The 18,188-nt window shown below is 50.8% G+C and overlaps 1 protein-coding gene across 18 annotated transcripts in view; it reads right to left on the reverse strand.

Moving 5' to 3' along the window:
* PTK2 (protein tyrosine kinase 2) overlaps window positions 1–18,188 on the reverse strand; it is a 194,079-nt gene that overhangs the window by 93,334 nt on the left and 82,557 nt on the right. For 17 of the 18 annotated variants that reach the window (XM_069731971.1, XM_069731968.1, XM_069731966.1 and 14 more), the window contains 3 exons: window positions 6,604–6,830; window positions 3,269–3,435; window positions 2,578–2,665 (listed from right to left, as the gene is read on the reverse strand). In XM_069731971.1, the coding sequence (XP_069588072.1) occupies window positions 2,578–2,665; window positions 3,269–3,435; window positions 6,604–6,798 (450 nt within the window). In that variant the 5' untranslated portion in view covers window positions 6,799–6,830. Of the gene's footprint in view, window positions 1–2,577; window positions 2,666–3,268; window positions 3,436–3,542; window positions 3,660–3,870; window positions 3,981–6,603; window positions 6,831–18,188 lie in introns of those variants that run through there. The other variant, XM_069731972.1, reaches the window with a different exon arrangement.

Genomic DNA, 18,188 nt, shown 5'->3' on the forward strand with positions numbered 1-18,188 from the left:
AATCCTCCACATTTTTTGGGTCACTCGACTGCATGGGTGTAAATTTTAATATCTGGATATTCTCAGCAAATTCATCAAGCGAGCCTGAAACGGCTGATAACAGGGAACAGCAGCTTGTATCTCAGAAAGCCCAAGTAACGTTACCGCTCGGGTGGCTGACAGCTTTTCCGCAGAGCCCCCCCATACACACGCATGCTTTTTCTTTTTTTTAGGCAAATACATGATTTTTAATGGGGGATGAAGAGGAAAATCAGCAGCTACAAAATGTATCTGGCAGCCGCTTATCTTCTGCCGGACTGGAAGTGGAGAAATCCCACATGCCTCATTCTCATCTAGCAATTGTCATGGAAAAAGCAGGGAGGACGCGGGCCCACAGGCACGGCCGCGTAACCACAGGCACGGCCGCGGGCCCACAGGCACGGCCGCGTAACCACAGGCACGGCCCACAGGCACAGACGCGAGCCCACAGGCACGGCCGCGGGCCCACAAGCACAGACGCGAGCCCACAGGCACAGACGCGGGCCCACAGGCACAGACGCGGGCCCACAGGCACGGCCGCGGGCCCACAGGCACGGCCGCGGGCCCACAGGCACAGACGCGAGCCCACAGGCACGGACGCGAGCCCACAGGCACGGCCGCGGGCCCACAAGCACAGACGCGAGCCCACAGGCACAGACGCGGGCCCACAGGCACAGACGCGGGCCCACAGGCACGGCCGCGGGCCCACAGGCACGGCCGCGGGCCCACAGGCACGGCCCACAAGCACAGACGCGAGCCCACAGGCACAGACGCGGGCCCACAGGCACAGACGCGGGCCCACAGGCACGGCCGCGGGCCCACAGGCACGGCCGCGGGCCCACAGGCACGGCCGCGGGCCCACAGGCACGGCCGCGGGCCCACAGGCACGGCCGCGGGCCCACAGGCACGGCCGCGGGCCCACAGGCACGGCCGCGGGCCCACAGGCACGGCCGCGGGCCCACAGGCACGGCCGCGGGCCCACAGGCACGGCCGCGGGCCCACAGGCACGGCCGCGGGCCCACAGGCACGGCCGCGGGCCCACAGGCACGGCCGCGGGCCCACAGGCACGGCCGCGGGCCCACAGGCACGGCCGCGGGCCCACAGGCACGGCCGCGGGCCCACAGGCACGGCCGCGGGCCCACAGGCACGGCCGCGGGCCCACAGGCACGGCCGCGGGCCCACAGGCACGGCCGCGGGCCCACAGGCACGGCCGCGGGCCCACAGGCACGGCCGCGGGCCCACAGGCACGGCCGCGGGCCCACAGGCACGGCCGCGGGCCCACAGGCACGGCCGCGGGCCCACAGGCACGGCCGCGGGCCCACAGGCACAGACGCGGGCCCACAGGCACAGACGCGGGCCCACAGGCACAGACGCGGGCCCACAGGCACAGACGCGGGCCCACAGGCACAGACGCGGGCCCACAGGCACAGACGCGGGCCCACAGGCACAGACGCGGGCCCACAGGCACAGACGCGGGCCCACAGGCACAGACGCGGGCCCACAAGCACAGACGCGGGCCCACAAGCACAGACAGTCAGCCTGACCTGCCAAGCAATCTGCAGGAGAGGGGAGGAAACGCATGCTTCCATTCACTGACAGCAAGCAGACATCTTGATATAGGTGAAAGTTGGAAAAACAAACAGAAGTAAATAGAGGATTACGGTCACTACTACAGAACATTCAGAATGGAAATCAATCTGCTGTTTAGAAACAATTTTACAGGAGAAACCTTTGCTGCCCCCGACAGGCACCTCCACGGCAGAGCGCACTGCTGCCACTGACAGGCACCTCCACGGAAGAGTGCACTGCTGCCCCCGACTGGAACCATTACAGCAGAGAATACTTCTGCCCCCAGGCAGGCACCTCCACAGCAGAGCGCACTGCTGCCCCCCGACAAGCACCTCCACGGCAGAGAGCACTGCTGCCCCTGACTGGAACCACCACAGCAGAGAACACTTCTGCCCCCAGGCAGGCACCTCCACAGCAGAGCGCACTGCTGCCCCTCAACAAGCACCTCCACAGCAGAGAGCACTGCTGCCACCCAACAAGCACCTCCACAGCAGAGAGCACTGCTGCCCCCCGACAAGCACCTCCACAGCAGAGCGCACTGCTGCCCCTCGACAAGCACCTCCACAGCAGAGTGCACTGCTGCCCCCGACAAGCACCTCCACAGCAGAGCGCACTGCTAATATCCCCCCCCCCCCCCCCCCCGACAACCACGTCCACTGCTGCCCCCAACAGGCACTTCCATGGCAGAGCGACCCCTGCCCTGCCTGGCACCTCCAAGGCAGAGTGCACCACTGCCCCCGACAGACAGCAAGCATACAGTCATCTTTCAGAAGGCTAATTAATAGGGCGACACATATCAACATGGAGCAGTGCATACCATTGTGCCAACAGTGTGGCACATACCCGAGTGGTTGGACCAACAACAATGAGTGACAGAGACCGCATACAGGGGCATGCAACACAAACATGGAGGCAGCTTGATCTGCGCTCCTGTCCCACAGGACCATAGGAAACTCGCTGACCGTCATTATGGCGTCTGCTGCCGCTTACCTGCTGGTAGAAGAAGTTCAGCGTGGGCTTGTCCTCAGTGAACTGGTTCACAAACCCTTTGGGCAAATAACGAATCCTCAGCTCGTACCTGGGAAAGAGACGAAAGATAAGTGAGCCGGACATGAAGGCGACCGCCGATCACAAAGGTGCGAGGGGAGAGCGGCCACATTGCCCCAATACTTCACTAACTTTATAAAGAAACAACTGTAGCATAAGAAGTTCTGATACTTGATCACAGACGTAATATTGACCATTTCCACATCTCTGCTTGCTGGCAACTAAATTATTACATCCAGAGGTTGCAGAACTAATGCTCATCACAGCAGAGGGTCTGTTACAACAACATCACCTGCTACACAATGTCACAACTGCAAATCTCCTCCCTGATCATCTGCTACAATGTATCAGTGCAGGAAACAGGGGGTTCTGAGGCTTCTCCACTACGGCTGCTATTGGGGTCTGCTTCCCCCCAGAAGGAAATAGATTGTAATCATCCGGGGACCTCACAATCTCAGATCATCTCCAGAAGAACGTGACAGAAATTGGGCTCAAACCCCAATTCCGGGACCCTCTATGCTTCCCCAGTTTAGGAGGTCTCACAATGACTCTTACAGCCGGAGGTCGAATAAGCCGAACAGTCGCCACAGAAAGGCAACCGAGAAGTGTCAGATGGGAGCGGGCGCTCACTTACTTCCATTCTTCCGGTGGGTGGGACTGCTCATATTTCTCTCTGACGTGGGACACCCCCATGTCCGGGTGCAGCCAGTGGACCTCCTCGGAGAGCAGGTGACTCAGGCGCAATCCATACGAGGAGACACATTTTACTTTGTGACTGTCCACAATCTTCTGAATGATTCCCTACACAAAAAAATAAAATCAGAAAATAATCATTAATATAAATCTGCTCACCAATCGGCACAAAAAAACAGATGAAAAAAGTCACCACTGTACTGCTTCTGAGCTACCTCCTGTGTTATCCTCCAGAGCTGCACTCACTATTCTGCTGGTGCAGTCACTGTGTACAGTCATGGCCAAAAGTATTGACACCCCTGCAATTCTGTCAGATAATACTCATTTTCTTCCTGAAAATGATTGCAAACACAAATTATTTGGTATTATTATCTTCATTTAATTTGTCTTAAATGAAAAAACACAAAAAGAATTGTCCTAAAGCCAAATTGGATATAATTCCACACCAAACATAAAAAAGGGGGTGGACAAAAGTATTGGCACTGTTCGAAAAATCAAGTGATGCTTCTCTAATTAGTGTAATTAACAGCACCTGTAACTTACCTGTGGCACCTAACGGGTGTTGGTAATAACTAAATCACACTTGCAGCCGGTTGACATGGATTAAAGTTGACTCAACCTCTGTCCTGTGTCCTTGTGTGTACCACATTGAGCATGGAGAAAAGAAAGAACAAAGAACTGTCTGAGGACTTGAGAAACCAAATTGTGAGGAAGCATGAGCAATCTCAAGGCTACAAGTCCATCTCCAAAGACCTGAATGTTCCCGTGTCTACCGTGCGCAGTGTCATCAAGAAGTGTAAAGCCCATGGCACTGTGGCTAACCTCCCTAGATGTGGACGGAAAAGGAAAATTGACAAGAGATTTCAACGCAAGATTGTGCGGATGTTGGATAAAGAACCTCGACTAACATCCAAACAAGTTCAAGCTGCCCTGCAGTCCGAGGGTACAACAGTGTCAACCTGTACTATCCGTCGGCATCTGAATGAAAAGGGACTGTATGGTAGGCCTAGGAAGACCCCACTTCTTACCCTGAGACATAAAAAAGCCAGGCTGGAGTTTACCAAAACTTACCTGAAAAAGCCTAAAACGTTTTGGAAGAATGTTCTCTGGTCAGATGAGACAAAAGTAGAGTTTTTTGGACAAAGGCATCAACATAGAGTTTACAGGAGCAAAAAAAGAGGAATTCAAAGAAAAGAACACGGTCCCTACAGTCAAACATGGCGGAGGTTCCCTGATATTTTGGGGTTGCTTTGCTGCCTCTGGCACTGGACTGCTTGACCGTGTGCATGGCATTATGAAGTCTGAAGACTACCAACAAATATCGCAGCATAATGTAGGGCCCAGTGTGAGAAAGCTGGGTCTCCCTCAGAGGTCATGGGTCTTCCAGCAGGACAATGACCCAAAACACACTTCAAAAAGCACTAGAAAATGGTTTGAGGAAAGCACTGGAGACTTCTAAGGTGGCCAGCAATGAGTCCAGACCTGAATCCCATAGATCACCTGTGGAGAGATCTAAAAATGGCAGTTTGGAGAAGGCACCCTTCAAATATCAGGGACCTGGAACAGTTTGCCAAAGAAGAATGGTCTAAAATTCCAGCAGAGCTTTGTAAGAAACTCAGTGATGGTTACCGGAAGCGGTTGGTCGCAGTTATTTTGGCTAAAGGTTGTGCAACCAAGTATTAGGCTGAGGGTGCCAATACTTTTGTCTGGCCCATTTTTGGAGTTTTGTGTGAAATGATCAATGTTTTGCTTCATTCTCTTTTGTGTTTTTTAATTTAAGACAAATTAAATGAAGATCATAATACCAAAGAATTTGTGTTTGCAATCATTTTCAGGAAGAAACTGAGTATTATCTGACAGAATTGCAGGGGTATTAATACTTTTGACCATGACTGTACATACATTGCATTACTGATCCTGAGTTACCTCCTGTATTATACCCCAGAGCTGCACTCACTATTCTGCTGGTGCAGTCACTGTGTACATACATTACATTACTGATCCTGATTTACATCCTGTATTATACTCCAGAGCAGCACTCACTATTCTGCTGGTGCAGTCACTGTGTACATACATTACATTACTGATCCTGAGTTACATCTTGTATTATACTTCAGAGCTGCACTCACTATTCTGCTGGTGCAGTCACTGTGTACATACATTACATTACTGATCCTGAGTTACATCCTGTATTATACCCCGGAGCTGCACTCACTATTCTGCTGGTGCAGTCACTGTGTACATACGTTACATTATTGATCCCGAGTTACATCCTGTATTATACTCCAGAGCTGCACTCACTATTCTGCTGGTGCAGTCACTGTGTACATACATTACTGATCCTGAGTTACATCCTGTATTATACCCCAGAGCTGCACTCACTATTCTGCTGGTGCAGTCACTGTGTACATACATTACATTACTGATCCTGAGTTACATCCTGTATTATACCCCAGAGCTGCACTCACTATTCTGCTGGTGCAGTCACTGTGTACATACATTACGTTCTCAGTAACATCGGTAGAATAGTGAGCGCAGCTCTGGAGTATAATGCAGGATTACTGTAGGTGGACGTGACAATCGATTTTGGGGAAATAGCTTGCACACATAGCTCTTCGTGCCGTAGTCCCGCTACTCATAGTTTAATCCTCCAGACCATTCCTGCCGCCTGTATGTAGCAGAGCCCGGTGAGCGCAGACGTCAGTTTTCATTGGAAAGTGTACAGAATAAACGTGAAAAGAATTTGAGGCTGAAGAACGACAAGACACAAGAGGGGTCCGGCGGCCAGGGGGTGAGGCTTACTGCCCAACAGCTGACAGGGGAGATCAGCAGACTATTGGGGTCTTTCCGTTTATAAGATTTTATCACAATTGATTAAAACTAAAAAAAAGCTTTGCCAAGTAATGAGGGGACAATGACGCAGCAAAAGGTCGTCCCATAAGTCCCGGACCTTAACTTTACAAATATTTTGCTTTAATTCTTTAAGTCCTGAGCTGTAATCACAATTCTGCTGCAATATTTCGACCTTTGTAGGGGTTATCCACCTGCCCCGAAGGTGGGACAGCTATTAACTACACGCTCGCCATCATCATTGTATGGACGAGGAAATCTCTCGTGGTCCCGCCATTCAAACTCGACATCCTGTCCATCAGTCACATGACCACTGCAGCCAATCACATTCCAAACATACAAAGGTCGTCTCATCTCGCGCCGCTCTTTTTGCAGATTTGACTGTGAAAGGAGGAAATTAAGAAGAAGCATGTAAGCTGCGCGTACCCGGACATCGGTGGCGTCCCCATGGCGGATATTGCTGGCCCACGTTGCCGGTTCGCTGTTCGTCTCGAAGTAATGGAAGACTTTTAGGACTCTCTCGATGGTCCCCGGCGATCGCTCCATGCCGGCGCTCAGTCGGGACTTGGCGTTGGAGCTCGGTGTGTGGTTCAGGTTCGGGTCCAGGTAAGCCGCCGCCATGCTCTTGCTGGATGCTAAGTGTCGGTCATATTCTGCAAGTAAAAAAACGAAGGGTTAAAACCAGCGGCAGAGGTGTAATGAGGGTCCTGTAATACACAGTGTGGCAAAGATGGGGTTAAATGTACAGGGTTTAGACGACCTTGGTTGGAGCCTCATATCTCCCGACACGAGACGCTCTTGGGGGGGAAAATCGCCCTCGAGACAAAGAGCACAGTAAAACGCGGGGGGATAATTATGTCCCGGGACTGAGGAATTAAAGGGTCCCGCATGCACAGCAGCGAAGTCTGCACCGATACATTGCAACAAAATCTAAATAGTTTGCTTTTCCAAGAAGTATCCAAAAAAATCAAACACTTTTGCAGTTTGTTTATTAAAATTTGCAACCGTTCTGGATATATTAATACTTTTGTTTGGTTTACTATATTGTTGCCTAGGAGACCGACCACCACTATTGTCGAGCTTGTAAATGCTGCACTTGTGGTGGCCGGTCTCCAAAGCAACGAGAAAAGTGTTAATATCAAGAACAGCTAAACATTTTAACAAGCAGTAAATTGCAAAATTGCTTGTATTTGCAAGAACTATCCAACAGTAGCAAATCTATAAAGATGGGAATAACCCCTTTAAATGTGAGTTCACAGACAGCAGCCTTTATTATGTGATCCAAAGGGATTTACAGAGCAAATTATGCTGCGGAGACAACAGATACACAGCACGCCGTGTAAACCAGGGCCTGAAGGGGGCGTACGCCGAGGGTCTCCACGGTGCACGCACTGGGTGCGGATTGGTACGGACCTCTATTTTCGATATTTCTTGCTTTAAGGCCAAGAACAAAAACAGATTTTCTATTCTAATCAGCAATAACACGGCCCACGTGTGCCAAGGATTACGCCTTTAATCTGGGGTCCTAAATCCCCCCTGCCATCTGGAGGTCCGGCCTGTGCAGATTCACACACTATGGGCACCATGATAAGGCGAGGCGTACGATGCCCACTGTCACACACATTGCGCTGCCACATCAGGACCGATGGTGGGCCAGTAGAACCAGGAGGGGATCAGGGGGCTACAACCATGCTAAAAAAGCTCAAGTATGGAACCAGCCTGATATGGAAGGCTAATGTTATCTGTTATCAGACAGTGAGAGAATTCTACAAACCCTGGAAAAGGCATTAAAAGTGTGGAGGAAAAATCAAAACCATGTAGATGCTGCCCGACACTATCCTGGAAGACCCCCAAGATTTACAGCTACGTCATGGCATGCCAGCCATTCTGACCCCTGTAAACACACCATAAAGGGGTCCTGCTGTTTACACACACAGATCATCATCTCATCGTATGATAAGATGGGTATTTTGAATTTTCTCACTAAATTTTGCTTTTTCTTTTATTTTCTAGGATCTCTGCTTTCTGTCCAGAACAGCTGATGTGTTACTATGATTGTAGCCGGAGCTTAAAGGGATTGTCCTGAAAGTAATACATTACGGGGAGCGAAGGTGTGAACGGAAGGGGGCGATCACGAGAACGGTGGTCATAGAGTTCACTGTACCAGTATAGGAGCTGTGGTCGCACCTGCCCACTTCTACTTACATTACACTTAGGATTTGTGGGGGTCCCAGTGGACAGACCCCCAGCAATACTACATCTATCTCATGGGTAGGTGACACCCATAGTAGTTATTGGGACATTTGGGGTCTGACAGCTGTGACTACCACTGGAGCTGTGCCCCTTTATACCAAGCTTGAGTTAACCCTATGTGTCCAGATTGCAGTTGAGCTTGGGCATGAAGGGTAACGCTCGGAGAAGCCCCCTAATTACCCCAGAACGTCCCATGCCCCCTGCTCTTTCCCCGACTGATCACTCATTTTCTGCCTACAGATGACGCAGCGTCCTAGTTTGTGCCCCTCCATTCTCCGGCTGCCGATCTGCGCAGGGGCAATGAATTTAGACTGAATATAACAATTAGGCGCAGTCCACCGGGAGAAGCGGGGGGAGAGGACGGCTTCATTATCCTGCCATGCTGCGCCCCTCTTATGGGGACTGACCTACTTCTGGAGATATTCGCTCACTTCCCGCAACACTTCCTATAGCACCTGCTGGAAGCGGATCTTACAGGAAACTAGTAGAAAGTGTGATAAAGTAATGACCCCCCCAACCTAAAAGGACACGGAGAGATCCCGAATGATCCCGCGATATGGGGGCGAGTGCACACTCAGGGGTACAAAAGGGGCAGGAGCCAACATGGATGGATGATTCTCACCATTACCATCTGCCCAGGACCGTTATCCTGGATACGCTGTGTCTTCGGAGGACCCAGCAGCTTCCACTATGTAACCGCCCCCCCCCCGACTGTGACTGCTCACAAGATTAGTACACGCCTGTCCTGAAACACTCTGTGCTGCTGGAGGAATCTGCAACTTCCACAATGTACCCTCCTATAGGATCAGCCCACTCCTCTCCTGAAACACTCTGTGCTGCTGGTGGAATCTGCACCTTCTACACTGTACCCTCCTATAGGATCAGCACACTCCTCTCCTGAAATACTCTGTGCTGCTGGAGGAATCTGCACCTTCCACAATGTACCCTCCTATAGGATCAGCACACTCCTCTCCTGAAACACTCTGTGCTGCTGGTGGAATCTGCACCTTCCACAATGTACCCTCCTATAGGATCAGCACACTCCTCTCCTGAAATACTCTGTGCTGCTGGAGGAATCTGCACCTTCCACAATGTGCCCTCCTATAGGATCAGCACACTCCTCTCCTGAAACACTCTGTGCTGCTGGTGGAATCTGCACCTTCTACACTGTACCCTCCTATAGGATCAGCACACTCCTCTCCTGAAATACTCTGTGCTGCTGAAGGAATCTGCACCTTCCACAATGTACCCTCCTATAGGATCAGCACACTCCTCTCCTGAAACACTCTGTGCTGCTGGTGGAATCTGCACCTTCCACAATGTACCCTCCTATAGGATCAGCGCACTCCTCTCCTGAAACACTCTGTGCTGCTGGTGGAATCTGCACCTTCTACACTGTACCCTCCTATAGGATCAGCACACTCCTCTCCTGAAATACTCTGTGCTGCTGAAGGAATCTGCACCTTCCACAATGTACCCTCCTATAGGATCAGCACACTCCTCTCCTGAAACACTCTGTGCTGCTGGGGGAATCTGCACCTTCCACAATGTACCCTCCTATAGGATCAGCACACTCCTCTCCTGAAATACTCTGTGCTGCTGGTGGAATCTGCACCTTCCACAATGTACCCCCCTATAGGATCAGCACACTCCTCTCCTGAAACACTCTGTGCTGCTGGAGGAATCTGCACCTTCCACAATGTATCCTCCTATAGGATCAGCACACTCCTCTCCTGAAACACTCTGTGCTGCTGGAGGAATCTGTACCTTCCACAATGTATCCTCCTATAGGATCAGCGCACTCCTCTCCTGAAACACTCTGTGCTGCTGGGGGAATCTGTACCTTCCACAATGTACCCCCCTATAGGATCAGCACACTCCTCTCCTGAAACACTCTGTGCTGCTGGAGGAATCTGCACCTTCCACAATGTACCCTCCTATAGGATCAGCACACTCCTCTCCTGAAACACTCTGTGCTGCTGGAGGAATCTGTACCTTCCACAATGTATCCTCCTATAGGATCAGCGCACTCCTCTCCTGAAACACTCTGTGCTGCTGGAGGAATCTGCACCTTCCACAATGTACCCTCCTATAGGATCAGCACACTCCTCTCCTGAAACACTCTGTGCTGCTGGAGGAATCTGCACCTTCCACAATGTATCCTCCTATAGGATCAGCACACTCCTCTCCTGAAACACTCTGTGCTGCTGGTGGAATCTGCACCTTCTACACTGTACCCTCCTATAGGATCAGCACACTCCTCTCCTGAAACACTCTGTGCTGCTGGTGGAATCTGCACCTTCCACAATGTATCCTCCTATAGGATCAGCACACTCCTCTCCTGAAACACTCTGTGCTGCTGGAGGAATCTGCACCTTCCACAATGTACCCTCCTATAGGATCAGCGCACTCCTCTCCTGAAACACTCTGTGCTGCTGGAGGAATCTGCACCTTCCACAATGTACCCTCCTATAGGATCAGCACACTCCTCTCCTGAAACACTCTGTGCTGCTGGTGGAATCTGCACCTTCTACACTGTACCCTCCTATAGGATCAGCACACTCCTCTCCTGAAACACTCTGTGCTGCTGGAGGAATCTGCACCTTCCACAATGTACCCTCCTATAGGATCAGCGCACTCCTCTCCTGAAACACTCTGTGCTGCTGGTGGAATCTGCACCTTCCACAATGTACCCTCCTATAGGATCAGCACACTCCTCTCCTGAAACACTCTGTGCTGCTGGAGGAATCTGCACCTTCCACAATGTACCCTCCTATAGGATCAGCGCACTCCTCTCCTGAAACACTCTGTGCTGCTGGAGGAATCTGCACCTTCCACAATGTACCCTCCTATAGGATCAGCACACTCCTCTCCTGAAACACTCTGTGCTGCTGGAGGAATCTGCACCTTCCACAATGTACCCTCCTATAGGATCAGCGCACTCCTCTCCTGAAACACTCTGTGCTGCTGGTGGAATCTGCACCTTCCACAATGTACCCTCCTATAGGATCAGCACACTCCTCTCCTGAAACACTCTGTGCTGCTGGTGGAATCTGCACCTTCTACACTGTACCCTCCTATAGGATCAGCACACTCCTCTCCTGAAACACTCTGTGCTGCTGGAGGAATCTGCACCATCCACAATGTACCCTCCTATAGGATCAGCACACTCCTCTCCTGAAACACTCTGTGCTGCTGGTGGAATCTGCACCTTCCACAATGTGTCCTCATAGGATCAGCACACTCCTCTCCTGAAACACTCTGTGCTGCTGGAGGAATCTGCACCTTCCACAATGTGCCCTCCTATAGGATCAGCACACTCCTCTCCTGAAACACTCTGTGCTGCTGGAGGAATCTGCACCTTCCACAATGTGCCCTCCTATAGGATCAGCACACTCCTCTGCAGGACCCCTTTCCCCACGCTGGGTGCCGAACTTTAATAACTGACCTCCTGACACCGGCGTACACAAGAGCTCGCCACAACCGCCCCAACATGACCGGACCTGCAACATAATAGCAACCGCGCAGGAAAGGCTTCTCTCCATTAAAGTGATGACATCTTGGTGAGCATGCTGATACATGTAGTACCAGGATAGCCGCACAAGCCTGTGATCAGTTCATATCAATGACTGGCTCTGCAAATACAAAATCAGCACCGGCGCCCCCACAACTACTAGCCAGTAAAGTGGCCGCAACCGCTGCGCCCCCAGATCACGAGGACACTCAGATACAATGCTTCAGGATGTGCAAGATCTCTGCTTGCTGGTAATCAAAGCAACAATCCTTGCAGACATCTGTGCATCGAAAATCCAGAACTTTGGGTCAGATTCATTATAGCATTTGTTCTCATTTGCACCCTTTTTCAGGTCTATCTTTTATGCCTTCGCCATTGTGAGCAGCGTTTTCATTTTCCTGATGTTGTCGGGGTTTTTTTTTTTTTTTATCAATTACGACTTTAAAAAAAAAGAAAAGAAGTTGGAATGAATTTATGTAGTTCTAGTAAAACTTGTGAGCCATTGTGCTAGATGTTACAATGTATCGGCGCAGGATAAATGGATCATTGGAGGATTCGGGATACAATTGTAACAAAGCATCAGTCTAGATTAAAAGCCTTTGGGAAACAAAGACGGAGCTGTACATGAGCCACATGGGGACCCGTCCATCAGAAGGGGCTACCATGTACCCCGCAAAACCAGCTGCAGGAGCCGAATCCACGGCAATCAACTGATGATGTGGCTCCTCCAAGAGCGATCCCACTCACTGACAGCAGCAGAGATCTTGCCAATGGCATGCACTCAGTATTTTCTGACAGCCTTTTCTCATGCCAGCTTACATAACACAATGCAGAAGGAAACACCTGACTGATTCGATGAGTCAGCGCTTGTAGGATTGGGGCGTGGGGCGGCAGGTGACCCCTGTGATGGCAACACGCGCCACGTCCGGGTGAGAACTGTTTACAGCGTATATAGAGCCGTGCGGCGTGTAAAGACACGAAATAGGAAAATTCCAGCTCTGCGAGAGCAACGGATTTAAAGGGCCACTAACCCATAACATCTGACTTTGGGGTAATAGCTCAATATTCTAGATTTTTTTTTCTTTTTACAGCAAGATTTCTCTGCTTGCTTTAAGTGAATAGAAACATTGGAGGAAAGCTTATTGTGTCCTTACACTTCTCGACTGCAGTTTCGGCATATACTGGTACCCTGGATCTAAAGGGGCGCAGAAGAACGTGGAAGCGGAGGTCAGATCTGCCAAAGAATCTGCAGCAGAAATCTGAGGCTGACCCCCGAGGATCAGATCTGCACACAGGCTGGCCCCATTCAACACAATGGTGGCCACTAAACGTGGCTTCTTCATCAATGGCGGAGGATAGAAGGGACCCTCTTCTGACCTTTATCAGGGGGGGATGTGATGGGTACATTTGACCACAGCTGTCACATGCTCCTGGCAGATTAGGATGTATGGCAGATTGAAAGGGTTAACTTTTATCGCACTCCCAGGGTGGAGATGACTTCGCCGGTATCTGGGGCCATGATATTAGTACTTATTAGACGCATCCGTTCAGTTCACAAACAACAGAAGGTACAGAGTGAATAGTCGGGTGTCAATAGGTCCGGTAGGTGGAGACGCCGGGGCCGCATTCTCATAATCCCACACCTAGTCACATTTATAGGGAGGAAGCGACAGCCGCCTTACAGTAGAGCTCACCTTTCTGGTAGGTTCTCCCCCTGCATACAGTGGGGCAAAAAAGTATTTAGTCAGTCAGCAATAGTGCAAGTTCCACCACTTAAAAAGATGAGAGGCGTCTGTAATTTACATCATAGGTAGACCTCAACTATGGGAGACAAACTGAGAAAAAAAAATCCAGAAAATCACATTGTCTGTTTTTTTAACATTTTATTTGCATATTATGGTGGAAAATAAGTATTTGGTCAGAAACAAACAATCAAGATTCCTGGCTCTCACAGACCTGTAACTTCTTCTTTAAGAGTCTCCTCTTTCCTCCACTCATTACCTGTAGTAATGGCACCTGTTTAAACTTGTTATCAGTATAAAAAGACACCTGTGCACACCCTCAAACAGTCTGACTCCAAACTCCACTATGGTGAAGACCAAAGAGCTGTCAAAGGACACCAGAAACAAAATTGTAGCCCTGCACCAGGCTGGGAAGACTGAATCTGCAATAGCCAACCAACTTGGATTGAAGAACTCAACAGTGGGAGCAATAATTACAAAATGGAAGACATACAAGACCACTGATAATCTCCCTCGATCTGGGGCTCCACGCAAAATCCCACCCCGTGGGGTCAGAATGATCACAAGAACGGTGAGCAAAAATCCCAGAACCACGCGGGGGGACCTAGTGAATGAACTGCAGAGAGCTGGGACCAATGTAACAAGGCCTACCATAAGTAACACACTACGCCACCATGGACTCAGATCCTGCAGTGCCAGACGTGTCCCACTGCTTAAGCCAGTACATGTCCGGGCCCGTCTGAAGTTTGCTAGAGAGCATTTGGATGGTCCAGAGGAGTTTTGGGAGAATGTCCTATGGTCTGATGAAACCAAACTGGAACTGTTTGGTAGAAACACATCTTGTCGTGTTTGGAGGAAAAAGAATACTGAGTTGCATCCATCAAACACCATACCTACTGTAAAGCATGGTGGTGGAAACATCATGCTTTGGGGCTGTTTCTTTGCAAAGGGGCCAGGACAACTGATCCGGGTACATGAAAGAATGAATGGGGCCATGTATCGTGAGATTTTGAGTGCAAACCTCCTTCCATCAGCAAGGGCATTGAAGATGAAACGTGGCTGGGTCTTTCAACATGACAATGATCCAAAGCACACCGCCAGGGCAACGAAGGAGTGGCTTCGTAAGAAGCATTTCAAGGTCCTGGAGTGGCCTAGCCAGTCTCCAGATCTCAACCCTATAGAAAACCTTTGGAGGGAGTTGAAAGTCCGTGTTGCCAAGCGAAAAGCCAAAAACATCACTGCTCTAGAGGAGATCTGCATGGAGGAATGGGCCAACATACCAACAACAGTGTGTGGCAACCTTGTGAAGACTTACAGAAAACGTTTGACCGCTGTCATTGCCAACAAAGGATATATTACAAAGTATTGAGATGAAATTTTGTTTCTGACCAAATACTTATTTTCCACCATAATATGCAAATAAAATGTTAAAAAACAGACAATGTGATTTTCTGGATTTTTTTTTCTCAGTTTGTCTCCCATAGTTGAGGTCTACCTATGATGTAAATTACAGACGCCTCTCATCTTTTTAAGTGGTGGAACTTGCACTATTGCTGACTGACTAAATACTTTTTTGCCCCACTGTAGGTGCTGTATACACTAAACGGTAGAGATGCTGAATCCTACAGTCATGCTGACCGGGCCGCCACATTGTAACAGCCTCTTGTTTCCTCTACAATGGACACTGGTTTAACCCTGCGTGTGCTCAGATTGATGAACAAGCGACTTAATTAAATAAGATGGAAGAAAGATGTAAAAACAGTGCGGCAGAGATGGTCCGGCCGCTGCTGCACAGAAGGTCACCCTCCCGGACCCTGGGATGCAGGTCACAAGTTTAAATGCAGCATCACAAAAGGGTCGCTGATCTGTTGCCACGACAACAGGGATCTGTGAAAGCGGCAGTGGTATTACCCGGGTGCCCGCCGTAATCCCTCCTGACAAGTGCAGCGCAGCGGGACGCTCCAGAGGGAGGTGGTTTTGGAAAGAGGTAAGAGAGCGCTGGGGACGCAATGCAATCAGACAGACGCAAGACCCCCGATCCAGCTGAAAATAACACACCGACAGATGTACTTGTAACCCCAAAACCCTCCTTTATACACCACCAAATCTAGACCCCCCTTCATACTCACACATTCACGTCTGTAACCCAGACCCCCCCACCACGCATCACACAAAAACCATTGCCCTCCACACACCTGAGTAAATCTAGATCTTGTCCCCTGCAAGCACAACCCTAAACCCAGACCCCACTCTCCAGTATACACCTACACCCAGACCCCACTCTCCAGCATACACCTACACCCAGACCCCACTCTCCAGTGTATACCTACACCCAGACCCCACTCTCCAGCATATACCTACACCCAGACCCCACTCTCCAGTGTATACCTACACCCAGACCCCACTCTCCAGTGTATACCTATACCCAGACCCCACTCTCCAGCATATACCGACACCCAGACCCCACTCTCCAGCATATACCTACACCCAGACCCCACTCCCCAGTGTACACCTACACCCAGACCCCACTCCCCAGTGTATACCTACACCCAGACTCCACTCTCCAGCGTATACCTACACCTAGACCCCACTCTCCAGCGTATACCTACACCCAGACCCCACTCTCCAGTGTATACCTACACCCAAACCCTACTCTCCAGCATATACCTACACCCAGACCCCGCTCTCCAGTGTATACCTACACCCAGACCCCACTCTCCAGCATATACCTACACCCAGACCCCACTCTCCAGTGTATACCTACACCCAGACCCCGCTCTCCAGTGTATACCTACACCCAGACCCCACTCTCCAGTGTATACCTACACCCAGACCCCACTCTCCAGCGTATACCTACACCCAGACCCCACTCTCCAGCGTACACCTACACCCAGACCCCACTCTCCAGCGTATACCTACACCCAGACCCCACTCTCCAGCGTATACCTACACCCAGACCCCACTCTCCAGCGTACACCTACACCCAGACCCCACTCTCCAGCGTATACCTACACCCAGACCCCGCTCTCCAGCGTATACCTACACCCAGACTCCACTCTCCAGCGTATACCTACACCTAGACCCCACTCTCCAGCGTATACCTACACCCAGACCCCACTCTCCAGTGTATACCTACACCCAAACCCTACTCTCCAGCATATACCTACACCCAGACCCCGCTCTCCAGTGTATACCTACACCCAGACCCCACTCTCCAGCATATACCTACACCCAGACCCCACTCTCCAGTGTATACCTACACCCAGACCCCGCTCTCCAGTGTATACCTACACCCAGACCCCACTCTCCAGTGTATACCTACACCCAGACCCCACTCTCCAGCGTATACCTACACCCAGACCCCACTCTCCAGCGTACACCTACACCCAGACCCCACTCTCCAGCGTATACCTACACCCAGACCCCACTCTCCAGCGTATACCTACACCCAGACCCCACTCTCCAGCGTATACCTACACCCAGACTGCTCCCCCCAAACGTGCATCTCTAAATCCAGACTCTCCTGCACGTATCCCTAAAAACCGACACCCCCCTCCCTGTGCATCCCTAAACCCTGGCCCCCACACTCCACTCTCCAGTGTATACCTAAAACCAGGCCCCTCCTGCAAGCATGCATCCTCAAAACAAAGACCCCTTCATATACGTCCCTAAAACCAGAATCAGCCTGCATGTGTTTTTTTTTTTAAGGCCTAATTGACAGGAGAGGGACAGTGCAGAAACTTCTGCCGGGTGTGAATGTGACTTTATACCAGGAGGCTGAAAACCTCACAAAACTGCAGGACTCGTTGCAATGTATCAGCGCTCTCTTGGGTAACATTACTATCCATACGGCCAGAGAGGAAACACTTGATAGTTCAGAGCTTCACGCACAAAGAAGAAACTATAGCCCACCCCAGCAGGAGGACCCCCGACAATATGCTAGGATGGAAAGCGCAGCTCACACTGCCGCCCTACCAGGGTGCTGTCATATTGTCATAGGGTCACCCAGGCTCCATAGAAATGTACAGTCCCTGCATGCTCCTCATCTATAGGTCAAAGAGGATGGAGGCGACCGATGGGGGGCGGAGGTGACCGATGGGGGGGCAAGCGATGGGGGTGGGGGTGGGGGTGGAGGTGAGCGATGGGGGCAAAGGGGTCGGAGGCGACATATGGAGGTGGAGGGGTCGGAGGCGACAGATGGAGGTTCCGGTCATTATAGCCTCATTATTATCGGTTGGGAAAACGAGAACTGACAACATCCATCAGAGGGAAATCATACACTGGAGCAAAAACTCAGCATTTCTATAGGGGTTTGCCTGAATTACAAATCCCATTGGCATATCACGTATTATGGTGTTGATAGAGGGGCCCCTGTTCTTCCCCAGGGTGGAGAGTCAGTATGAAGAGCGCCCCAAGTGGTGGAGGACCTTCCAGTCCTGCATTACTCCAGCACTGATACAATAGTACAATGCTTCATTTCTCCTCTAGAGGCGCTGCAGGCA

The sequence above is a fragment of the Ranitomeya imitator genome, chromosome 6 (genome assembly GCF_032444005.1).
Source record: "Ranitomeya imitator isolate aRanImi1 chromosome 6, aRanImi1.pri, whole genome shotgun sequence".
Taxonomy (NCBI): Eukaryota; Metazoa; Chordata; class Amphibia; order Anura; family Dendrobatidae; genus Ranitomeya; species Ranitomeya imitator.